Here is a 26976-nt window from a genome sequence, read left to right on the forward strand (position 1 = left end):
TGGGTGGCAGTGAAGAGTTACCAAATAGCTGGGTAACTACAGCAGAGCTAGTAAGGGAGACTGCTAAAATGGTGCTTAGTATGACATCTGGACAGAGGAAGGACGACAAGGAGACATAGTGGTGGAATGCGGAAGTACAGGAGAGTATACAGAGAAAGAGGTTGGCAAAGAAGAAGTGTGATTGTCAGAGAGATGAAGAAAATAGACAGGAGTATAAGGAGATGAGGTGCATGGCAAAGAGAGAGGTGGCGAAGGATAATGTATATGAAGAGGTGTATGAAAGGTTTGGACACTGAGGGAGAAAAGGACCTGTACTGATTGGCTAGACAGAGGGTCCAAGCTAGGAAAGATGTGCAGCAGGTGAAGGTGATAAAGGCTAATGAGGGAAACATACAAATGAGGAGAGTGTGTTGAGCAGATGGAAAGAGTACTTTGAGGGGTTGATGAATGAAGAGAATGAGAGGGAAAGAAGGTTGGATGATGTGAGGATAGTGAATCATGAAGTGCAATGGATTAGCAAGGAGGAAGGTGTAAGGATAGCTATGAAGAGGATGAAAAATAGAAAGGCTGTTGGTCCAGATAACATACCTGTGGAAGCATGGAAGTGTTTAGGTGAAATGGCAGTGGAGTTTTTAACCAGATTGTTTAATGAAATTTTGGAAAGTGAGAGGATGCCTGAGGAATGGAGAAAGTGTTTTGGTACCGATTTTTAAGAATAAGTGTGATGTGCAGAGCTGTAGTAACTACAGAGGGATTAACTTGATCAGTCACAGCATGAAGTTATGGGAAAGAGTAGTGGAAGCTAGGTTAAAAAGGGGTGTGATGATTAGTGATCAGCAGTATGGTTTCATGCCGGGAAAGAGTACTACAGATGCAATGTTGGCTCTCAGAGTGTTGATGGAGAAGTACAGAGTAGGTCAGAAGGAGTTGCATTGTGTTTTTGTAGACTTAAGAGAAAGCATATGACAGGGTGCCTAAAAAGGAGTTTTGGTATTGTATGAAGAAGTCGGGAGTGTCAGAGAAATATGTAAGAGTGGTACAGGATATGTACGAGGGTAGTGTGACAGCAGGGAGGTCTGCGGTGGGAGTGACGGATGCGTTTAAGGTGAAGGTGGGATTACATAAAAGATCAGCTCTGAGCCCTTTCGTATTTGCAGTGGTGATGGACAGGCTGACAGACAAGATCAGACAGGAGTCCCCGTGGACTATGATGTTTGCAGATGACATTGTGATCTGTAGTGAGAGTAGGGAACAGGTGGAGGAGACCCTGGAGAGATGGAGATATACTCTAGAGAGAAGATTAATGAAGGTCAGCAGGACTAAGACAGAATATATGTGTATGAATGAGAGGGAGGATAGAGGAATGGTGAGGATGCAAGGAGTAGAGGTGGCGAAGGTGGATGAGTTTAAATACTTGGGATCAATAGTTCAGAGTAATGGTGAGTGTGGAAGAGAGGTGAAGGAGAGTACAGGCAGGATGGAGTGGGTGGAGAAGTGTGTCAGGAGTGATTTGTGACAAACGAGTACCAGTAAGAGTGAAAGGAAAGGTGTACAAGAGAAGAGGGTAGCAAGACCAGCTATGTAATATGGGTTGGAGACAGTGGCACTGACAAAAAGGCAGGAGTTAGAGTTGGATGTGGCAGAGTTAAAGATTTTAAGATTTGCAATGGGTGTGACGAGGGTGGACAGGATTAGGAATAAGTGTATTAGAGGGTTAGCCCAGGTTGGAAGGTTTGGAGACAAAGCCAGAGGCAAAATTACATTGGTTTGGACATGTGTTGAGGAGGGATGCTGAGTATGTTGGGAAAAAGATGTTAGGGATGAAGCTACCAGGTAACAGGAAAAGAGGAAGGCCTACGATAAGGTTTATGGATGTGGTGAGATAGGACATGCAGGTGGTTGGTGTGACAGAGCAAGATGCAGAGGATAGGAAGAAATGGAAACAGATGATCCGCTGTGGCGACCCTTAACGGGAACAGCCGAATGAAGATGATAAAAGCAATGGTAGTTCATGGTTGGTCCAAAGCACAAGATGGCTGTTGATCAAAGATGAACTGTGTGTGTTTATGAGGGGGGGATAGTCAAGAAGTGAAAATTCATGAGTTGTGTGAGCTGAGTTATGTGGTTGTTTCTTGTTGGTTCTTAAGTGGTTCATTTCTTTTGCATATGTCTGAACTGAAGTTCTGAAGAAACAATTCTTAAAAATCTGTTAGTTTCAGGTTGGCTTTGAGTAGAGCTGTTTGGTCAATAAAGTGAACTCAACACTGTTGAACTTGCTGTTGACCACGGCATTTATTTATATGCATTTGAAAAACCGTACTCATCTTTGCTTTAGCACATATGCGTACCATATACTTGTTATATATACTGCATTTTCTGTGATCTCTTTGGCTAAAATTAATGCAGTAAACTGCATTGATTTGTGCCACCTTCTGACACACAAAATTGAACTCATGTATACCCTAGCCTAGCCAAAATTTTGTATCTCACAGCAATGAAAGCTTGTGAAAACATAATTTCATGTTCCCTTCAAGGTTAGTTTACATGTTAGTAAAGGCCTGCTACATCGCCTGCATCCTCTCTGTTGATGAATGAGGTTGAGGAAGGTTATTTTCTCCTTATAAAGCCTTGGAGGCCATGTTACATCCTTCGGACATGATTCTTTTAAGGCCACTGATAGAATGTTGTGCCCAGGACACTGAGGGATAGTTTATCATGGGAGATGGTTAGTTAATCAGTTTCTTAACAGCAAAATCCCCTTTTAAGAATGCAGTTTTCTTAACATATTCATGCTGTGTGTTACAGTTGTATTTTAACAACCCAGATAGGTCCCACTAGTCCATGCAAATTTTTCAGAGAATATTTGCACAGCAAAACTCACTATCTATACAGAACCACTGAGAAAATGGTACATAGAAAAAAAAAAACAGTAATTGCAAAAGTACATATGTTTAAGCTAATCAGTGCTGTTTCATACCATATTAAAGCATAAGTTCATATTTTTTGTTACCTGTTGTATACTCAGGCTGATGGAAATAAATGTTATTTTAAATATTGTTACTGCTAGGCAGGGCTGATGACTCAAAATGAGGAAATCCTTTGGAGTTTTTATTTGAAAACATTACATCTTCCTTAGACACACTGTTTTTTCTGTCTTTGTCAGTAAATTTCCTTTGTACCAGTATTGAAGATTCAGTTAATTATACAGTTAGTCACAATTAATAGTATTATACAGTAAGTGTTATGTAGCTAGTAACAATGTTATATTTTTCTTCTTTTCTCTTCTTAGATGGCTACAAATCTTTGGAGCAGCTTAGCCTTGCTATTCCTATGGCAGGTCGGCCAGTGTCACCTGCACACCCTCTCTCAGGATGCCCTGTACCTAGTGTGCCAACAGCAGCTGAGCCCGTCCCACCACTGCAGACCCCAAACCTTGACCCTGTACAGCCTCAGACAATGTCTATGCTCAAGGTGGCTCGTGAATGTCCACTAAGTTCAAAACCTCCTAGTGGATCCAAGTCTAGCATGCGGAGTGCAACAGGAAATGTTAATACAGCTGATAAAAAATCCAGCAGGGACCCTAAACAGCAGCGAATAAGCAGAAGAAGAGCAACAAATGGCTGGCTTCCAGTGGGAGTTTCATTTGAGAAGGCAGTCTACGTTGTGGTAAGAGGCTTCATTTCTGAAATGTGTTTAATAATAATGCGGTTTTTTAATTTATCTTTTTTTTACACCCACCATTGACCGACTTGCCAATGTGACATGATATTTAACAGTGCGTTGAGCGACTGCATCTACAGTAATAAGAGCTGAATAGTTAGTTAGTGTAGGTATGATTATTGTAGGTAATAGCAAAGGGTTAGTAGCTTGAGCAGGTAATTCTTTATAGTAGATTGTTTTATATCAGAAGCCAGTGGGAAGTAGATAGAAAAATGCTCTTGACAGGTTTTATTACAGTCCTATATCCAGGAGAATGAAAGAGATGCTTAGGTCTTTGTTGTTAATATCTTGCGGTTAGTCTTCTGCCATTAGACGATTGTCTGCAATAACAGGTTTTTGTTTTGTCATGGCTACTGCAGTAAATAAATTAGAGGTAAATACCCTCTTTTAGAGGCTCTACTCTTATCTTGCCCATTCACGCATTTCTGCTGCACTCCTAGGCCTTCAGGGGTTTAGTGTATCAGATGCCACAACCCCGACATGGATTTGCCACGTGCTGTTATGGACAACTTTGGGTTATGCACTACCTGCATTACAAGTGACAGCTTTTGTAATTTCAACATTTTAACATTTTTTTTTACCACTGACATCCAAGACTTGAGGGTAGGCCTCCCTCAGGCATGTGTTTGACTTACATTGATTGGTCAAACCCATTTTACAAGAAATTGGCTCCTTCCCATGGAATTCTCTGCTTAACTGTGTGGGCTGTTTACCCACATATCCATTTTTGAGTGTTACGGCACCTTCATGGCTCAGCTAACCTCTGCCACATCACCCCCATACACCTCTTTGTCTTGTTAGACTCGCATTGAAAACTCACTGACTTCAGGGTGACTAGTATGTATTTTCTGTTTCCAAGTTCCTGATGCTAAAAAGGGGGCAGAAGGTGCTAAGATCAGGTAATTAGAGTCTGTACTGGACCCTGTTATGGAGGATTTGAATAAAGAAGATAGTACTCCTTATCCTCTGGAGGATCCTATATTTGGTGAAGTCCCTGTTTAATGCAAGGGGGGGGGTTGGCTATTTCAGCCTGTTTTTCTTCCTGAGGTAGTTGCAGAAAACTTGTTTAAGTGGTGAAATAGTTTTCCTGAGTGGTATCTGCTTTGGTAGGCATCCTTCAGGATGCTCCATCATTTGCCTGAGAACAAACTTGCAGTGTGGCCTTGGTCCCAGGGAAGGCTGATAGATGTCTTTCCCACTAATGACTGCTCTCTCTGGACGAACATACCTAAGTCAGGCATTGCTCTCTCATCAGATACCTTTCAGGATCTCTATTTTTCATCTTTCTGCAGTGCATCCCCCCAAAAAGGAAATTGGAGAGTGGGCCCCTTTAGAAAACTGTGTTTGTATCCTTTATGCTGTCTCTTATGCTGCTGGAGTATTATACAGGTATTATAGTGGGACCTGCAGCATTAAATGAAACATGCTGCTGATGGGCTTCCTGAAAAATTCCTGCAGGAGAATTTTAGGGCACATGCACTGCATTTTCAGTGGTCTATCCATGTGGCATGTAATGCTAATGCCTTGGATGGAGTAATAAGAGTAGCAAGCTCCGGCTTTGTTGTTTGCCAGCATTCCGGACACTGCCTAACTATAACTATACAACAAGCTCCGGCTTTGTTGTTTGCCAGCATTCCTGGCACTGCCTAACTATAACTATACCACAAGCTCCGGCTTTGTTGTTTGCCAGCATTCCTGGCACTGCCTAACTATAACTATACCACAAGCTCCGGCTTTGTTGTTTGCCAGCATTCCTGGCACTGCCTAACTATAACTATACCACAAGCTCCGGCTTTGTTGTTTGCCAGCATTCCTGGCACTGCCTAACTATAACTATACCACAAGCTCAGGCTTTGCTGTTTGTCATTGTTGTTTGCCAGCATTCCTGGCACTGCCTAACTATAACTATACCACAAGCTCCGGCTTTGTTGTTTGCCAGCATTCCTGGCACTGCCTAACTATAACTATACCACAAGCTCCGGCTTTGTTGTTTGCCAGCATTCCTGGCACTGCCTAACTATAACTATACCACAAGCTCCGGCTTTGCTGTTTGTCAGCATTCTGGGCACTGCCTATCTATACCACAAGCTGTGGCTTTGCTGTTTGTCAGCATTCCTGGCACTGCCTGACTATACCACTGCAGTCCTTTAAAGATCTCCTTTTGGGAAGTCCCCTGGTATTTGGACCACAAATTAGTGAGTACTTGGAGAGCATGAAAGAAGGTGGTCAAACTCTGGGGGACTGACATTTTACCTTTCCTTTCTTTTCTTTCATTTTTAGCAAGGAACAGAAGTTTGTAGAGTCTGTACTTCCCATGTAAAACTACAGTGTGAGCAATAGCAGAATTCTGGTGAATCCCAGCTACACTCTTGCTATGGTCTACTAAGGTCACTGGCCAAGGAACTATGGACCTTCCCTTTCGGAACAGCTGTGACCAATCATGTTAAAGACTTGCAGCAGTCGAGTCCTGGTCCTTTCATGTTCTATAGCTGATCAGAAATTGCCAAAGAAAAATGGGCAATGTAGATTATAGCCAAAGGATTATTGCTGTCCCTTTACTTCCTCACTTTGTCCACTAGTTGCCTTTTCCAAATGATTTGCCCTATTAAAAATATACAGGCAAGAAAGTAGCTGCAACAATGGCTTGAAAAATAGCCACACAGACAGTTGAAACTCATAGGGACTGAAATTAATACCATTTTTTTTTTGTGTGAGCAAAGGACGACACTGGCCTTCATGCCACTTCTAGACTTGAGCAGCCTAAATGTGTGTTACAAAAGAGTCCTTTCGCGTGGTCACTCTTCACTCATTCCTTCTATGGTTGCCCACAGGAGGCCGGATTTACTGTTTAGACTTCCAAGGTGCGTAAATGCTGCATATGAAGATTAATTACCAGACAGTTTGAGAAGGTTCATGCACTTCGTGAGAGGAGCCCGTCACTACCAAGAAGAGGCATAATTTCTTATATTCATTCATTCCTTCATTTTTATGTAAGACCCTTTTCAGCCATTATCTGGGTGTGCATGCACAGGTGTGTATAGTAGTTACATTTAGCATCATTGTGAGCATAAATGTTTCAGTGAAAAGAATGCAAACATTTTGGGAAAAGTGTGCAGCACACAAGAGCATGTTCATTTTACAGCAGTGTTGCAAAAGATCAAGACTGAGACAAGATAATTAGGTATGCATCTAGCTTAATAGATGAACTAAATTTATTATAGGTATAAGAGTAAAATACCCTTTTACTTGCAGAATGCTGCGGTATTTGGTATTTTGTAATGATTGTGATAGTTTTAGGAGAAAATAAAATAGAAGAATCTGTTTACATTTATAGCTATTACACATCCATTTAGCAATGATTGTGTAAGTTACAATATTCAAAACAGACAAAAGAAATGCATACAAAAGCCTCTATACATTTTTACAAACAACATTCTACTAGAAGAGATGGGTGCAAGACTAATTTTGGCATTGTGAGGTTTCATTATCAGAGGTTAGACGTGCTTAGCCTTTGTTTTTAAGGTATCGTATGTAACATCCGCACATTTCCAGGGAGGTGGGTATGGTGGCATTTCCAGCAGTAATGCTGCATTTCTTCATTTCTTGCTGTGTGCCTCAGTGAGTTGATTGTGCTTGAGTGTTGCTGAAAGTGTTAACTTTATGGAAATCAGCAAAAACAATTTGTAATCTATCAACAACATGTTTGATGTCCTTGAAAGATGCCAAAAGTCCTTAGACTTCAGAGTTCAGTAAAAAAGAAGCAGGCAGCAACATGTTAGAAATAAATTGTAGCCCATTTCTCACAAAGATATACGTTTATTACTGTGAGTGAAGGAAGAATACAACTCTTATGAGCAATACTTGTGAATGTGTACACAACGTATTTCAGGCAGCAGTGAGTGAAAAAGGTGAAGCATCATATTTTGTATATTCTCAAAAAAATGTAAGCAGATTAATAGAAATAACTAACATTAGAGGTACAAAAAGTGTCTTGGTGTCTTAATTTTAAATAAAGTAACTTGTATGTGTATAAGATGTTCTTATAGGATAAGTAGGTAGAAAGATAATGGCATCATTACAGTGTAACATGAAAATCACATTTGATTGAATTCATGTTCCTTTCATTGATTTTGGCATATTCTTGTCAGATTTTACAAGTGTGTTACAGCAGTTTAATAATGTATTAGTCTTGTTAAGAGGTGATTATAATGTGTTCCTCCTTGACCCTGTGTTCATAGAACATGAAATTACAGTGTACATTCTAATCAGCTGCATTGTAGGAACATATTGTCTGAATTTATGATGAGAGAATCTGAAAAAAAATCCAGATGAGAAATGATTTATCCATGATTGTCATTGTTACAAAGTTTGTTCAAGAACATAATTTTTTCTTTGTTTTAGCAGATTTGTTTAATGGTGTGGTTGGTAGAGGGGATTTTTTTCATTTGATTGAACATTAAATTGTTCAAAATGCACACGCATTGGTTCTAACAGATTAAGAACAATTTAATCAGGGAAAAACGTGCTGTTTTACAGGAAGGCAATTCCCTCTTTATCCCCCGCACCCCCTGATACTTAACTGCAAGATCACGCAGCAGTGGGGAAAGGACAAATACCTACTCCTGCTGTACCATAGTCTCATACATACCAGTGCTGGCAATCTTCTTTTGCCAGCGTTTATTCCATATTATGAACGTGTGAACAAGTGAATGTTCAGTTTAATAAATGACTCCTGTTACACGTCTTACTTTATTCACATCCTGATCATGTGGTAGCTCAGTATAATTTTGGAATGAGTTACAATTGTTGTAATCCTTATAAAAGATGTATGTTCATTGGTTTCCCAGTGATTAAAAAGTAAATGATAAATGAAACAGTACTGGGATATTAATGAATTATTACTCTTACTCAAAATGAAATGGGACACCTTTAAAGCAACGGGTTATAAGATGGCCATACTTATAAAAAAGGGAAGTCCTTTAAAGTTGGACTTTGCGTAGGCAAGCAGAGAGAGTAAAGCTCTAAATGTGAACTGCAAGAAGTGTATCGAGAAGTGAAAATGTAAAACAGTAGAAAAAAAACAGCATCAGTTAGAAAAGAACAATCACAGCAAAAATGACATTGTTATATAGTGATAAAATAGGTAGGGTATTGTCAAACCCGTTAGTTCAAAAATGTATTTTGCAGTTACTTGACCAGAATAATAAATTAATGTCAGACTAGAACTAGTACTGTATATAGTATGTTAGCATATTTTAAACTAATTATTAGAGTGGGTGGATGAAGCCGTGGTGTTGCAGCAGTTAGCATTGTCACCTCACAGCAAGAGGTTCTCCCGTTCGATTCGCGGCTGGAGAGCCTTCTGTGTGGAAGTCTGCATGTCGTCCCCGCGGTCGAGTGACATTAAAGACATGTAGGTAGGTGTGTGCGTGAATGGGTGTGCCTTCTTTGAAGGTTGGATGTTGGGCTGGCAACTCGGCACTGTAAAAATCCACTGCCAGTCATTAGCAGACCAGAGTTCCGCTGTGGCAACCCCTAACCAGGAAAAGCCGAAAGACAATTATTTATAAGAGTGGATGGATCCAAGACCCAGTTATACAGTATGTCATTGGATTCAAAGTACAGCAAAGAAACATTATTAATAATCTCATTTATAGTTCTCCTTGCAGATATTAAAATATCTCTCAGTACACTAAAAAGTAAATAAAGCTCCAGGACTTAGACAGCTTACAGACCTTAATTTAGTAAAATAATGCATACTTGCAGCAAAAAAGATATTCTCATGCATTGATAAAATAGGTAATAAATTGGCAAGCTAGTATATTGCATATAAATTAGACTTTTCTTTTGTTGTAACTTGACTAGACCGGTCTACTATGTGTAGTATTATATTAGCATATTTAAAAAATCATGAAAGCAAATGGATCCAAGACACAACTGTACTATGTGATTGGTTTGAAACTATAGCACCAAAATAATATTCACATTTCAGTTCTCATTGCAAGATATTGAAGTAACTATTGGTACTTAAAAATTAAGAAAATTCCTGGATGGCATTTTTTTTTTTTGCAGAGTTCTCTAAGACTTGCATAGATGAATGAAGACCTGTTTGCAGTCTGTTATATTATTTTACTGTACCAGACCATGAAATTCCCAAATCAGAGTGAAAGATGCTGACATTATTGTGATCTTTAAAGAAGGGAAACCTAGCCCTGCAACTGAAAATCTTAGTCCAGTACCTATTTTAAAACTGGATTAGTATGTAATTAGATCTTCAAATAAAAATATTTCCCAAGGACTTGATTACATTTTATCTAGCATGGTCTGGTTTAACTTTCATAAGCAGTAGGACTGAAACACCAACTTTCAGTTTACAGTGTAACAATAAAACTTTCCTAGGCTTCAGCTTTTCCCATTTGCTTGTAATATCTTGTTTATTGCCATCTTTCTGCAGATCTTGTTTGACGCTCATATTACTCGTGAGACAGGTATGGCCCCCGGGATTCTTAGTTTTGTCTTAGGTTCATAGGTAGGTACTAGGTAGGTACTAGACTATCGGCCCTGGGGCCTATACAAGCCCAGCCAAAAAGATACCCTGGCTTTTGCCACCCAAGAAAGTTATTTTCCTGTGCCACTGTCGAGCAGAGCCACAGAGGTGATCCCCGGGGTGAATTTCCTATTTCCCATCCAATCATCAAGATTTTTCTTGAAGAGTGCTAATGAGGAGCTTTGTTTGATATAGGTAGGTAGTTTATTCGAGTATGGGAAGTCTCTGGGACAGTTTTGTGTTGTTTTTGTGTTTTTGCAGTTCTGTTTTAGTAACACTTTGCCAAGGATTGCTTGTTTAGTTATTTGGGGTTGCTGCTGCCAGAGCTCTTCTGGGGTGAGAAATTTCCAGTTTTGAATGTTCATATCTTAAGTCTCTATCCGGTGCAGTAACAATTTGCAGTTAGGCATTCAAGGAAAAATATTTTCTTTGGTTATTATTGGTTGTAGTTGTTGCTTTGGATATTGTTCGTTTTACACTTAATTTTAAGAACTTGTGTTGTCAGTCTGTCCTCATCATAGACAAGAGTTCTTGATTTAAAAAGCACAAGTCCTGCGGACACAAGTTTGATTTACTTGAGTGCACTTAAGGAAATATTTCTGATAAAAGGATACTAATTGGTTTGAAAAAAAATAATTATTCTCACTGATTTGCTGTATAGAGAGGATGCTCAGGAACTGTACATTTCTACTGGTCCAAAGGAGTTATTGAAGTTTAAGGAAAATTCTACCAAAAGGAAGGACATTTTCAGTCCCAGAAAGTACCCCCTCCCTTTCCCTTAAGCTCTGTAGAAGAGAAGAAATACAATTGTCTTCTAAGGCTAGGGTCTTTAAATTGGCTGTTCAGGTGGTAGGAGACTGCTCCCACCAAAGTTTCCAGATCTCATACTTTAAGAAGGGATAGTGTTTCTTCCCTCTGAGTTGGACCTTCCCAAGGATTCCTTCTGTAGACTCCCTTTTCCTGATTCTTTCCAGTTTTTCTTCTCACAGGTCTGTTTCCCTTGACACAGATTACTTGAAGCTCTCCAAAGCTGTCTTATAAGTACAGATGGTTATGGCACATCACATCACTGTCCTTTGTCAGCATGTCTGCCTTTTCTGCAGCATCAGTGTGTGTATTTTTGTATATCACTTTCCTTTGTCAGCATCCCTGCCTTTGCTACAGTGTTGTAGTTCATTTAGTTTTACAGCACTCAATATGTTTCTTTGCTCAGATGTTTTCTGGATTATATCAGTGTTCATTTGCCATTACGTTACTGCAATAATTAATATCTGTGCGATGTTGCCCAGGAGCATTTCCTATTTGAATTTGTGTTATGGGTACTTCTTTTCTATGCTAGGTATGGAGACAGATATATTTTTTTACAAAATTACTGAAAAAGAATTAGTGTTGACTTAATATTGCCGCTATATATTGATTTGCCGCTATATATTGATTCTGTGCCATTGGTGGACTTTGTGACATTTAGAGATAGAAACCAGGCTACTTGCAGATGCCATCATGATATTATGGGATTCTGAGTTGTTATGGAAGCTGATTTGAAAGTTTAGAGCAACTGCTGTTTCATGAGGTGGCAGTTCGTGGAATAAGCATTGGCTTGCAGTTTATGGCGTTCACTGTTATAGGATCTTAGGATTGGAGCTTTCCGTTCTGAACTTGTCACCTCTGGATCTCTCTGCTTTCTGGACTTGTTTTACTGGGGTGTCAGTTTGTTGACTTCACTTTGAATTAAACATTTTGTGGAGCTCTCTAGACAGATCATTTGGCTTTTACTTTTAGTTTGTCTTGCGTTGTGTGTTTTGCATTTGACCTTTTTTTTGTTTTTCCAGACTTTGGGAACCTTATATTTTGTTGTTCATCTGTCACAGTACTACAGAACATTTTCTGTCTGTTGTCAACTAATTTTGTTGGGCAGAGTAATTTATTTTATTCATCACCGTATTTTGTATTGCTGATTTTTATTATATGTTGCTGTTTACTTCTTACTTTATTTGTTCAGTGCTTAGGTGTACTAAGCACCTAAAGGCTAAGCTGAGGATTGTCTGGTAAGAATCTTCCTAGGGCAGCCTGGATTTCATCTTATTAGCCACAGTTTTGCTCATGCTGCAATATAGGATGAAGTTGGCAATGGATGCTTATTCCTGTGCATGTGTGAAGTCCCACCTTTCTGATTCCACATTTGTTCAGCAAGTTTGGACAAAACTTGACCTCATCACCTCTTCATGAACAAGAAAGGCACGGTTCCAGACTTTTTATAACTCTAGTTGTACAAGGAGGTTCATGTCATTAGAGGATCCCCCACCCAGTTAGGATGATTACTAGTTCCACCTTCAGGCCTGGCTCTTCTCTTGTATCCCTTCATCCTTATGAACCTTCTGGCAGAGGTATAGGAGACTGAAGTTACCAAAAAGTCTTCTACTACTCAGACTTATTCTGGCAACTTGAGGGAGTTCTTTCAGCTGAGAAGAATCCTTCCCTGCCTTAGGCAGAGAGTTTACTGAAGGTTCTCACTTGCCGTAACCACTTAGGTGAGTTGAATATTGATTTTTACATGGTCATAGTACTGGGTATACAGCTTCATGGACCACAGGAATGTAGCCCAGCACAGGATTCCCAGGCAATTATTTTAGGGAGTGCTATTATCTTTATTCATGAAGACCCTTCCTTCTCCTTGGGTCTCAAACTTTATTATTGACAGGCTTGCCAGTTTTCTGCTTAAACCAGCTGGTTTGTGGATATGACACTCCTCATTTAGAAGTCTTATTATTATTAGTTGGCAACCCATTGTGCTTGCCAACCACCTAGGTGCCGCTATCTCTTACCCATTCAGACCCTATCACTGAGGCAGATACTGTTCATTGTATGGCCATCATTAAGGACATTGTGAAAAGTTTTCCCATGTTAAGGATCTGATCCCTCAAACTGGTGCATTGATTGATATGAAGGCATACTGTGACTTCCCTTGTGGGTGTGCACATTTCCTCCCACACCCTATAATGGCTGGCATAAGCACTTATCTTCTGCTGCTATTGCTCTATGCTGGACAGTACTCACTTTAGTAGGTGGTGGTGTCGCAGCAGGCCAGACTTTATTGCTCCCCCTTGGATGGAAAGCTTTTTTAATATCAAATTTGCTAAGAAAAGTTTCAAACTTTTGGCATTTTTAGCCAAAGATCTTTTCTCCAAAGGTGAAGATAATTCTGAACACCAGTGTCAAGTTTCAATGAACCAGTTGATGTACACCAGTCCACATGCAGCAGTGGTACTTTTCTTTAGTTTAAATGGGATGGAAGGCTTCTGTATCATCATAGGCCTTATTTGACTTTGATGAGCACACTGAGAATGTCTGTTTCATAAGTTGACTCTCCAGCGGGTCGCTCTTCCATTAGCAGGATAATTGAATGGTACCACTGGACATGATGGGTTACCTTTTGGCATACAGTGTCTAGGAGTCTGCACAAGATGTCTTTTCTGGTCACTCAGGCCGGGCTATACTTTCAGAACAAAAATGTTACAGCTTGGTCTCCCTTTGTCTAATGCAGAATTCTGTCTGTTGTGGCAAGACCATGTAAGACATGGAGCTTCTTGTGCTGACTTACATAGATGACTGGCTCCTAGTGACCCCATCAAAGATTTCTTCAGTAGCAGCTTGTGTGGGCTACCAGTGGTTTCACAACCATGGCATCCCCATAAACTGGGAGAATTCCTTTCTTTTCCTAGCCACAAAGATTACTTTTACTGGGGCAGAGGTACTAACTGCTTTGATGTCTTTCATTCCTGCCCTCGTAGAGGCTGAGTATAGCTTTGGTGACTTGGATGACGCTGCAATAGAGGTCGTGGCTTCAACCCTCCATCTCCTGGACTTCGTGACAGCACCAGTGTTCCGGAGTATTGCAGATTCTTGGGAAGTAGTCTTACACGAACAGCAAGGGGGCTGTGGCTGCAAAGCCAGCAGACTGTCCTAGATCTGCTGATATCAGACAGTTTTTATCAAACTATTGAGTGCCATTTGATTTCCACCTGTCTCATTGTGGGGTTTCTGTTTTTCTAACTAAGCCCATTGCAGATTCTGCCAGTGCCTCTGTCACTCATGGCAAGTGGAAAGCTCCTGTAAACCATTTGGCTGTATTGGTAGGGTTTCTAAATCACAGTTTCAATAAGGAGTGACACCAGAGCCTGTTTTGCTGGTGTCTTGCAGACAGGCTGTGAATGCAGTACATGAAAAAAAAAAAAAAAACAGGGCGGCATTGCTTTTATACCCTCATGCAGCAGAGCAGTGAGTAGCAGTCAGGAGTAGGCAAGGCATTGCTCTTACAGCTGTTCACTTTCTGGGGGAAGTCAATGTTGTGATTGATTACTCATATTTAAAGGTCCATTTCTCTTCTAGGGATGAAAATAAGGGAGTCCTGTCTGTTCAGGATGTTGTGTGTGTGTGTGTGTGTGTGTGGGGGGGGCATACTGGAGTTTATCTGTTTCTTGCATGGAAAATATTCCCAGATCTACCTGGGAGTGCTCCTGCTCTCCCCTCCTAACTTCCACATACTTAACTTCCACTTTCTTCAGTCTTTCTCCCCCAAAATTCTACTTAACACTAGCCATGCTGTTTTTTCCACCTCCCTTTTCTCTTACATTTACTTACCCTCTTTGTGCATTAGATAGTATAGGCATTTGCATTCCACATACAACAGAATGCTTATTATCCCATATTGGTGCAGAATCTATTATTGCATTTTACACAAATCTTTTTACATCTTTATTACTTTTAAACTGTGTAATACCTTGTATTAACTTCTGTTGATTTTTGCATTTGTAATATTTTGTATCAACTTCTGTTGATTTTTGCTTTGTATGTCTGTACATGGAGCTTTTCTCCCCGGGCCTCCATTGAAAAAGGGCTCCTCTCAGCCCAGTGGACTTTCGGTTAACAAACTGCAAATAAATGTGTTCCTCCCTTGCTTCCAGGACAAGGAGTTGTAGACAATGAATGCATTTTCCCCAGTGCTATTACGTGCTATTGAGTTGATGCCGTCTTGTGGTGTCTCTATTAATAGTTGTTCTGAACTGTGTTCTGTCTTCAGTAAGATTAACTAATCAATCCATTGCTGAAGTTAATGTCATTCCATTGCATTGTGGGCCATTGTCTTGTTTATTGACCTTCAGCCTTGTCAAGCATTGTATTTTTTTTTTAATTATCTTTTTCTTCATATATGTCAAATGCATGAAAGCCCAAGCAGTCTGAAGCTGTCAGCTGTTTCTACTTCTTCATTTAGAATAAATCTATTGATTTTACAAGTTGAGTGCTTTTTTCTAGACCCATTTTGAGATTGTTTTAATTTTGATAATCAGGCATTTTATATCGTTTTCATCCGTGATGTGGTATCTTCATTACAGAGAAGAACAGAACCATAGCTTTATCATCTGGTGCCCGATGTAGTTACCCAAACTAGCATCCTTCTCAACTCAAAATGGAGGACTACCTGGAAAAAGCTCTTGTTCTGAGAGTGGCTTGCTGCTATTAAATTATAACACATGAAGCACTTCAGCCAATGACTGCAAATTTAGTATTGACACTCATTTGTGAATGATGGTTCTGCGCTTCTAAACCATCAGCACCTGGCAGTTGCACCCCTTAACACCTAACATCTGTCCCCTTTGTCCCTCCCAAGTTATTCTTGTAGTGAATATTGTTGAAAGTTCTTTTCACGAATTGATTCTCTTCAGACGGTCCTGCTTCTCTGGTTTATTCTGCATATCACTTACACTGGTATGGGTAAAGTAAGCAGCCGTGTCATACATCTTTACCAGTGCTAAACCGGTCTGTTTCTCCCTTTTCTGTTTAGACTGTTGCCTCTTGATTTGATGTTACAAGTTCTTAATAGCATCACTTATAATGTTATTAGACTTTTTACAGTGTTTTGTTGACATCTGGTGGGCATGAAGAATACTACATAGGCTTTCATTTTTTGTGTGAACAAATTTAAGTAGCAAAACTGAATTTCTAAATTTTGAAGTGGTTTGCATGCGTGACAAGTTTTACACACTTCATTCAAAGAATATTTTTGTAATTTATATGGTGTAAAAGGTGCTATATGATCTGGTTTGTAAAATGGCCAACAAAACAAGGTTGTATAATTTTTGTTAGTATACTGTTATAAATTAACTGTTTATAAGGCAAGTCTGAATTATCTGCAACACTTCCTTGAAAAGGCTATAAAATGGAACAGGTTTCAGTACTTCTGTTTTGAAATAAAATGGAAATAAGGTCAGAATATCCTGTTATCCTTTTTTTGTTGTGAAGTGGATAGAAGCTCCCTGTAGTAGGGGAGATTTGAATAAATAAGAAAAGACTCATCATTTCTCTCGTATTCTGTGCCTTCACATTTCAGAGAAGAAAGACAAAGCTCATCTTTGTTGCCTCATGGTGGCTGAGAGGTTTATTTCATATTTCTACCATCACTGGTAGGACACAGATTTTCACAGTATTCACTGATACATTCCTTTCTTTTTTTTTCCTAATATTAAAAATGTAGTAATACAGTTATATTCCACAAACAGAGCTTACTAGCTATAAACCAACATACCATCAGCAGCTTTAAACTCAAATCATTTAAACATTTACTTTCATATATTACAGTAGGTGGGTTAGCCTACATATTCTTTCGTCATCATAGTACCACTATTAGCTGATTTGACAAGCATCACTGTCAGATTACTTTAGAGTGCCTGAGCCCTTTCATTTAAATCAAGTCAGTCTCTTCATTAAGCACTTAATTTTAACCTTCTTTCTGTGCATATTAACCTTTGATATGCCATCTGACTGCCAAGCAGCTGCGTAGGGCCTACTAAACTGAGGAAGGGGCACACAGGTAGGTTGCCTACTAGGGAACATCAGTGCCCTGACTACCACCCTTTCAACTGCTAAAAGCTCCAAACATCCCTTTCACCCCTGCCTTTTTGTACACCTTCTCTCAGCCCTCCTCCACTGAGCTGACCCAGCTCCACCTGTCCATATGTGTCATTGAGCGTGGCCAGACATTTAAAAAGTTTTGTTTGTTCACTAATTTTGTCACTCACTCTTCATCTCTGTCAGATCTTCCATCACCTTGTTACATTTTCCTGTCATTAGCGGGTCCCTTAACTTCCACCACTCTGTGTTCTTCTTTCCCACTACTGTTATAATCCGTACTAGGGCCTCCTTGTGCATAGCGTCCTCCTGTCTCTTGGCAGTTCCCTGTAAAGTCAAATCCAAATTAATTTCATACCTCCTACCAATAGCTTACTCTGCCAGCTCTTAGAGGTCCTGCCTATATCCACTCAACTTGGCTTAATCCTTAAAATAAGTGTCCAGTCTTCTCTATCCCATCTTCATTTGTCCATATGTCCTCTCTCCCATCTCCATTAATCGTTCTCTGCACCTTGGTGCATTTAAGCTACTTTGACTGGGGTGTGAATGTATTTATACAGGCATCTCTGTCAGAAATCTTGGATTTTGAGATGCCTTTTAACCTGTCTTGGGATCACACGCATTCTGCTCCACTGGCTGTTTTCCCACATAACCTTAGAATATGAGAAACCACGATGTGAAGTTGTTCTGTCTTGCTGTTTGCAGTTCATTCTTACAGATGGGTTCAGAGCCGATCCTCTGCTCTTAGTCTGCCTACCACAAAGCTCGAGGTCTTCAGACAGCTTGAGGCCAAGTCCCTTTCCCATGATGCACCTTGAGTTACCTCAGATCTAGTTTGTCGTTGCAATAGATTGGCGGTTTCCTGTCACAGCTCGGGCCAGTATATCATAATTTTTCTCAAAATTCCTATTTTCTGTCTTATATGTATAGATAGTTATAACTTTAGATCTTTAGAACATCAATAGCTTGTTAGATTGTTAACTTATTTCTGATATTTCTTATACTTCTTTTGGTCTTCGTTTTTTATAGGCCTTAGTATTCCCTTTCCCTTCTTTGGTGTGCCTTTATATAGATATTAGGATAGCTTTAATAAGCATTATAGACTTTAGAAATTGTGTGTGGATGTGTTTATACAGTTATAGTTAGCTCACATTTATCCATATACAGCCCATTTGTTTTTTTAAGGGCTGCTTACTGTTTATATATTATTCTGTAGTTTAAAATTACTAAAAATCTGTGTTTGTGTGTGTTTGTGGGCATTCTTTATTGATATTACAAGTTTGCATTGTGTACAGTTGGATAGTTTCATGGCTGACCAAGACAAAGATAAATATCCCAAGTCTGGATTTAAAATGTCCAAAGTGCTCCTTGTGCATAAGTCCTCCTGTCTCTTGGCATTCCGAAAGCTCAGACTACAACATCTACATATCAACATGAAGGAGATATTAGCAGTCCAGTTTGCATTAATTGCTTTCAAGGAATTACTTCTTCCAGGGCAGGTGTTGATTCTAACAGACAACACAACTGTCATGTGGTACATCAACAAGCAAGAGACACATTCTTATCCTCTATGCAGGCAAGCAATGATTTTGTGGGAGACTGCTCTGTTTACAGCTCAGTCTTCAGGCAAGGTTTCTGCCAGGAGCACAGAACTCCTTAGCAGATGTGTTGAGCAGACGAATTATGGATCCCCACGAGTGGAAATTGAATCCTCATGTATTTCAGAAATTGACAGTGTCATGGGGAACTCCAGACATAGATCTGTTCGCTTCTCCACTAAACCATCAGCTGCCAAGGTTTTGCACAAAAAAGTTTCATCCCACAGCTTGGAGAGTGGATGCTCTTTCTTTCAATTGGAGCAATCTTCATGTGTATGCCTTTCCACCTCTGCCTCTCCTCCTAAAGGTACTTCTGAAGGTCAGACAGGACAAGCCAAGGATGATTTTAATAGCTCCGAATTGGCCTCGACAACACTGGTACCCATTACTGAGAAGTCTGGTACGGAAGCCTCCATGGCCTTTGCCTTCGATTCCACACCTGTTGTCGCAGGAGGACAGCCATTTGCTAAATGTCAAGCTTCACTCTCTGCACCTAACAGCCTGGCATATTCTGTTTTGAACCATAGTGGGCCTCCACTTCCTCAGCAAGTTTTAAATGTTATTTTGGAAGCTAGGAGGCCTAGTACAAGGAAAGTGTACACATGAACAAATGGAAGAGATTTTTGTTTTGGAGTGCAGCAAAAGATTTTGATGTTTCTGAGCCTAATTTGTGTGTGGTTCTTCAATATCTTACTGAGTTGCTAGACAAAGGTTTGTCTTTCTCTTCTATTAAAGTTCATGCTGCAGCAATTTCAGCTCACTATGATTGCAACCCACCATTGTTTTCTCATCCTTTGTTCAAGCAATTTCTTAGAGGGGCAAAGAATATAAGACCCCACGAAGAGCTCCTACTCCTGCTTGGGATCTCAATTTTGTGTTGGAGAAACTCACTCTACAACCTTTTGAGCCTGCAGCTACTGCTGAGTTGAAATATTTATCTTGGAAGACTGCTTTTTTGTTGGCCATTACTTCTGCAAGAAGGGTTTCTGAATTACAGGCCCTTATGGCGGTTGAGCCTTTCTTGATTTTCCATAAGGATAGGGTATCATTACGTACTAATCCTTCCTTTATGCCTAAGGTGGTTTCTAGTGTGGCTTTAAACCAAACTATTCATTTGCCTACTTTTTATGCAAATCCCCAAAATAAAGGGGAAAAGATTTTGCACACTTTAGATGTCCACAGGCAGTTGCGTTATTATTTGGACAGAACTAAAGGTTTCAGGCAGTCTCAGCAGTTGTTTGTTTCTTTTGCTTTGAGTTCTCAGGGCAAGCCTGTATCAAAACAAACTATCTCTAAGTGGATTGGGTTTTGCATTGCTTTCTGTTATTCCCATCATGGCAAGGAGATTCCTGCTGGGATTAGGCCTCATTCCACTAGGGCTACTGCCACTTCAACAGCTTTTTGAGGGAGTGGCAACCAAGGATATTTTGGAGGCAGCTACTTGGAGTTCTGTGCATACTTTCTCTAAGCATTATCACCTGCCACTTTACTCTAAGTCCAGGGCTGGTTTGCCACTGCTGTTTTGCAGGGCATTTTGGCAGCTCCTGCTTCCTTGTAATTAGCCATCCTCCCTTACCTCTGCTTTGGGATTCTACCCAAGTGTAAGGACTGCAGCAATGTGAGATGAAGAACATAGTACAGTTTTGTACCTACCATAAATGTAGATGTTCAAGATCCACATTGCTGCAGTCAATACCTCCCTCCTTCCCCTCTGTAGTTAGAGGTGGTTGTGTGGGTTGGGTTGTACATTTTGTGTATATTGTATATATTGTACATATAGTTAGTGCAAGGGTGGTTGGTTGGTTGTTTGCTGTCTTTTGGTTTTGACCTTTATTTTTAGGGTCTTCTGACATCTGGGGCAAGAAAAGACTGAGGATATGACGTCGGTCATGCGCATTTGTACCCTGACGTTCTGACGTCAGTCAAATGCGCCCTGACCGACGTCAGCCTTATACTTTGATATTCGGGCCGACCGAGGACAGCGGATTACCCAAGTGTAAGGACTGCAGCAATGTGGATCTTCGAACATCTACATTTATGGTAGGTACAAAACTGTACTTTTCAGACCCGTGGCATCCCCATAAACTGGGAGAATTCCTTTCTTTTCCTAGCCACAAAGATTACTTTTACTGGGGCAGAGGTACTAACTGCTTTGATGTCTTTCATTCCTGCCCTCGTAGAGGCTGAGTATAGCTTTGGTGACTTGGATGACGCTGCAATAGAGGTCGTGGCTTCAACCCTCCATCTCCTGGACTTCGTGACAGCACCAGTGTTCCGGAGTATTGCAGATTCTTGGGAAGTAGAGTCTTACACGAACAGCAAGTGGGCTGTGGCTGCAAAGCCAGCAGACTGTCCTAGATCTGCTTATATCAGACAATTTTTATCAAACTATTGAGTGCCATTTGATTTCCACCTGTCTCATTGTGGGGTTTCTGTTTTTCTAACTAAGCCCATTGCAGATTCTGCTGGTGTCTTGCAGACAGGATGTGAATGCAGTACATGAAAAAAAAAAAAAACCAGGGCGGCATTGCTTTTATACCCTCATGCAGCAGAGCAGTGAGTAGCAGTCAGGAGTAGGCAAGGCATTGCTCTTACAGCTGTTCACTTTCTGGGGGTAGTCAATGTTGTGATTGATTACTCATATTTAAAGGTCCATTTCTCTTCTAGGGATGAAAATAAGGGAGTCCTGTCTGTTCAGGATGTTGTGTGTGTGTGTGTGTGTGTGTGTGGGGGGGGGGGGCATACTGGAGTTTATCTGTTTCTTGCATGGAAAATATTCCCAGATCTACCTGGGAGTGCTCCTGCTCTCCCCTCCTAACTTCCACATACTTACTTCCACTTTCTTCAGTCTTTCTCCCCCAAAATTCTACTTAACACTAGCCATGCTGTTTTTTCCACCTCCCTTTTCTCTTACATTTACTTACCCTCTTTGTGCATTAGATAGTATAGGCATTTGCATTCCACATACAACAGAATGCTTATTATCCCATATTGGTGCAGAATCTATTATTGCATTTTACACAAATCTTTTTACATCTTTATTACTTTTAAACTGTGTAATACCTTGTATTAACTTCTGTTGATTTTTGCATTTGTAATATTTTGTATCAACTTCTGTTGATTTTTGCTTTGTATGTCTGTACATGGAGCTTTTCTCCCCGGGCCTCCATTGAAAAATGGCTCCTCTCAGCCCAGTGGACTTTCCCGGTTAACAAACTGCAAATAAATGTGTTCCTCCCTTGCTTCCAGGACAAGGAGTTGTAGACAATGAATGCATTTTCCCCAGTGCTATTACGTGCTATTGAGTTGATGCCGTCTTGTGGTGTCTCTATTAATAGTTGTTCTGAACTGTGTTCTGTCTTCAGTAAGATTAACTAATCAATCCATTGCTGAAGTTAATGTCATTCCATTGCATTGTGGGCCATTGTCTTGTTTATTGACCTTCAGCCTTGTCAAGCATTGTATTTTTTTTTTAATTATCTTTTTCTTCATATGTCAAATGCATGAAAGCCCAAGCAGTCTGAAGCTGTCAGCTGTTTCTACTTCTTCATTTAGAATAAATCTATTGATTTTACAAGTTGAGTGCTTTTTTCTAGACCCATTTTGAGATTGTTTTAATTTTGATAATCAGGCATTTTATATCGTTTTCATCCGTGATGTGGTATCTTCATTACAGAGAAGAACAGAACCATAGCTTTATCATCTGGTACCCGATGTAGTTACCCAAACTAGCATCCTTCTCAACTCAAAATGGAGGACTACCTGGAAAAAGCTCTTGTTCTGAGAGTGGCTTGCTGCTATTAAATTATAACGCATGAAGCACTTCAGCCAATGACTGCAAATTTAGTATTGACACTCATTTGTGAATGATGGTTCTGCGCTTCTAAACCATCAGCACCTGGCAGTTGCACCCCTTAACACCTAACATCTGTCCCCTTTGTCCCTCCCAAGTTATTCTTGTAGTGAATATTGTTGACCGTTCTTTTCACGAATTGATTCTCTTCAGGCGGTCCTGCTTCTCTGGTTTATTCTGCATATCACTTACACTGGTATGGGTAAAGTAAGCAGCCGTGTCATACATCTTTACCAGTGCTAAACCGGTCTGTTTCTCCCTTTTCTGTTTAGACTGTTGCCTCTTGATTTGATGTTACAAGTTCTTAATAGCATCACTTATAATGTTATTAGACTTTTTACAGTGTTTTGTTGACATCTGGTGGGCATGAAGAATACTACATAGGCTTTCATTTTTTGTGTGAACAAATTTAAGTAGCAAAACTGAATTTCTAAATTTTGAAGTGGTTTGCATGCGTGACAAGTTTTACACACTTCATTCAAAGAATATTTTTGTAATTTATATGGTGTAAAAGGTGCTATATGATCTGGTTTGTAAAATGGCCAACAAAACAAGGTTGTATAATTTTTGTTAGTATACTGTTATAAATTAACTGTTTATAAGGCAAGTCTGAATTATCTACAACACTTCCTTGAAAAGGCTATAAAATGGAACAGGTTTCAGTACTTCTGTTTTGAAATAAAATGGAAATAAGGTCAGAATATCCTGTTATCCTTTTTTTGTTGTGAAGTGGATAGAAGCTCCCTGTAGTATGGGAGATTTGAATAAATAAGAAAAGACTCATCATTTCTCTCGTATTCTGTGCCTTCACATTTCAGAGAAGAAAGACAAAGCTGAAAGACAAAGCTCATCTTTGTTGCCTCATGGTGGCTGAGAGGTTTATTTCATATTTCTACCATCACTGGTAGGACACAGATTTTCACAGTATTCACTGATACATTCCTTTCTTTTTTTTTCCTAATATTAAAAATGTAGTAATACAGTTATATTCCACAAACGGAGCTTACTAGATATAAACCAACATACCATCAGCAGCTTTAAACTCAAATCATTTAAACATTTACTTTCATATATTACAGTAGGTGGGTTAGCCTACATATTCTTTCGTCATCATAGTACCACTATTAGCTGATTTGACAAGCATCACTGTCAGATTACTTTAGAGTGCCTGAGCCCTTTAATTTAAATCAAGTCCGTCTCTTCATTAAGCACTTAATTTTAACCTTCTTTCTGTGCATATTAACCTTTGATATGCCATCTGACTGCCAAGCAGCTGCATAGGGCCTACTAAACTGAGGAAGGGGCACACAGGTAGGTTGCCTACTAGGGAACATCAGTGCCCTGACTAACTACCACCCTTTCAAGCTGCTAAAAGCTCCAAACATCCCTTTCACCCCTGCCTTTTTGTACACCTTCTCTCAGCCCTCCTCCACTGTGCTGACCCAGCTCCACCTGTCCATATGTGTCATTGAGTGTGGCCAGACATTTAAAAAGTTTTGTTTGTTCACTAATTTTGTCACTCACTCTTCATCTCTGTCAGATCTCCCATCACCTTGTTAAATTTTCCTGTCGTTAGCAGGTCCCTTAACTTCCACCACTCTGTGTTCTTCTTTCCCACTACTGTTATAATCTGTACTAGGGCCTCCTTGTGCATAGCGTCCTCCTGTCTCTTGGCAGTTCCCTGTAAAGTCAAATCCAAATTAATAAATAGCTTACTCTGCCAGCTCTTAGAGGTCCTGCCTATATCCACTCAACTTGGCTTAATCCTCAAAATAAGTGTCCAGTCTTCTCTATCCCATCTTCATTTGTCCATATGTCCTCTCTCCCATCTCCATTAATCGTTCTCTGCACCTTGGTGCATTTAAGCTACTTTGACTGGGGTGTGAATGTATTTATACAGGCATCTCCATCAAAAATCTTGGATTTTGAGATGCCTTTTAACCTGTCTTGGGATCACACGCATTCTACTCCACTGGCTGTTTTCCCACATAACCTTAGAATATGAGAAACCACGATGTGAAGTTGTTCTGTCTTGCTGTTTGCTGTTCATTCTTACAGATGTGTTCAGAGCCGATCCTCTGCTCTTAGTCTGCCTACCACAAAGCCCGGGGTCTTCAGACAGCTCGAGGCCAAGTCCCTTTCCCATGATGCACCTTGAGTTACCTCGGATCTAGTTTGCCGTTGCAATAGATTGGCGGTTTCCTGTCACAGCTCGGGCCAGTATATCATAATTTTTCTCAAAATTCCTATTTTCTGTCTTATATGTATAGATAGTTATAACTTTAGATCTTTAGAACATCAATAGCTTAACTTAATTCTGATATTTATTATACTTCTTTTGGTCTTCGTTTTTTATAGGCCTTTAGTATTCCCTTTCCCTTCTTTGGTGTGCCTTTATATAGATATTAGGATAGCTTTAATAAGCATTATAGACTTTAGAAATTGTGTGTGGATGTGTTTATACAGTTATAGTTAGCTCACATTTATCCATATACAGCCCATTTGTTTTTTTTTAAGGGCTGCTTACTGTTTATATATTATTCTGTAGTTTAAAATTACTAAAAATCTGTGTTTGTGTGTGTGTGTTTGTGGGCATTCTTTATTGATATTACAAGTTTGCATTGTGTACAGTTGGATAGTTTCATGGCTGACCAAGACAAAGATAAATATCCCAAGTCTGGATTTAAAAAATGTCCAAAGTGTGGACAAAAGATGTCAGTGACTGATAGTCATGTAAATTGTGTCTATTGTCTGGGAGCCTTGCACTTGCAAGAAAGTTGCTCCATCTGCCATTCCTTTTCTAGCAGAGTACTACATGAAAGGAAAAGAAAATTGATTGATAGTGGACTTCTAAAATCTTCTTTGAGCTTTGAGTGACCAGGATAAAACTAGCCAGTCTTCCAAGTCCTCTAAGGATTCATCATCTGACTCGTCAAAATCTAAGAAACCGTCAATGTCGGCTCCACAGCTTTCAGAGCCGAGCGTTCTGTCTTTTTGGAGCCGGTCCCCAGTTCTAGAACTGGTCTCTGAAGTACTGAAATCACCTATGCTCCAGTCGGTACCACTCTCCATACATTCATCTCTGTCCTCGATTAGCCTATCCGATTTAGATGTGGATCATGTGGTACAGAAGTTGCTACAGGCACCAGCATTTGCTAAATTTTTATCGGCTCTGACCAAAGTGGTTTCATAACCAAAACCTGTGATTCCATTTACTACTTTTCCTCCTGTGAGCCATACCGGTCTATCAGAGCCGGAGGAGTTGGGCCTTATGATTGTGGAGCTTTCGGAGCCGACACCTTTTCCAGTGCCATCAGTTAAGTTTAGTCAGACTTCCTTAGCGCCCCTAGGAGTCTAGGAGCCGGCACTCGCCAGTCGGGTCCAGGGAGGATAGTCTGACTGAACTGTCTGTACTGACTTTGCCTTTCAGGGCCTCTGCTCGGATGAGTTTGGCTCCTACCTCTGGATCGGAGCCCACTGTTCCAGTGCCGAAGGGATCAGTTTGTTCAGATCCATCAGTTCCTTCTCATCAGAGCAGAGGTGCCTTTGAGGCCATGAGGAGAATAATGTCCCCCAGGACATCCACAACTTCAGGACCAACTACCTCCTCCCCAAAAGCGCCTATGTCTACGTCTTACTCACATATCCCTTTGAAGCATAGAGACCCTGAGCCTCGAAGTCCCACTGGGTGGCCCATGCTCTTCCGAGACCTCACCAGAAGTTCCCACTGATGAGGTTCCCAGGAAGAGAATTTGCAAGAGGAAGCATCTAGACTCCCTGCAGGAGTCTCTCACATCTGACACCAACTTAGATGAATCAGAAGGGTTCCCACGGACCCCCTTTGAAGATATCTCATTTGCAGATATATTAGAAATTCTTAAGCAGAGGGGTGGCTGGAAGCCCACCAACCCTACTGAAGATGAGTCTGTCCTCCTGAAGGCTTTCAGGTCTCAACCCTCCACCTCTTGGGTGTCTCCGCCCTTCAATGAGCTCATAGAGATGGTTTCATGAAGGGCGTGGGATTCTCTGGGTACCATGGAGCCTGTCTCTAGGAGGCCCAATACATTTATTTCTGCCCCTCAGGATAAGTCTTTTCTCACTAAGGGAGTGCCTGTTGATGCCATGGTGGTGGCGGCAGCCGCCAAAAAGGAGATGTCAGAAACTTCTTCCACTGTCCATCCTCCTAACAGATACTCTAGGATCATGGATAGATATGGGAAGTGCATGTATAGTTCAGTGACTTTTGCCATGCGTTCACTGAACTGTCTTACTCATTTCACAAGACTGCAAAGAGACCTCCTAAAAGAGTTGGAGATGCTCTTCAGGGTATGGCAGCTGAAGGAGCTTCAGACAAA

General features: G+C 40.4%; 1 protein-coding gene across 2 annotated transcripts in view; it reads left to right on the forward strand.

The window, feature by feature from the left end:
* Positions 1–26976, forward strand: part of BAHD1 (bromo adjacent homology domain containing 1) — a 790414-nt gene that overhangs the window by 575857 nt on the left and 187581 nt on the right. For both annotated transcript variants that reach the window (XM_044074179.1, XM_044074177.1), the window contains exon 4: positions 3290–3666. In XM_044074179.1, coding sequence (XP_043930114.1) covers positions 3290–3666 — 377 coding nt within the window. The remainder of the gene's footprint in view (positions 1–3289; positions 3667–26976) is intronic.

Source organism: Protopterus annectens, chromosome 6.part0 (assembly GCF_019279795.1).
Source record: "Protopterus annectens isolate FY-2018-M chromosome 6.part0, PAN1.0, whole genome shotgun sequence".
In the NCBI taxonomy this organism is placed as follows: domain Eukaryota; kingdom Metazoa; phylum Chordata; order Ceratodontiformes; family Protopteridae; genus Protopterus; species Protopterus annectens.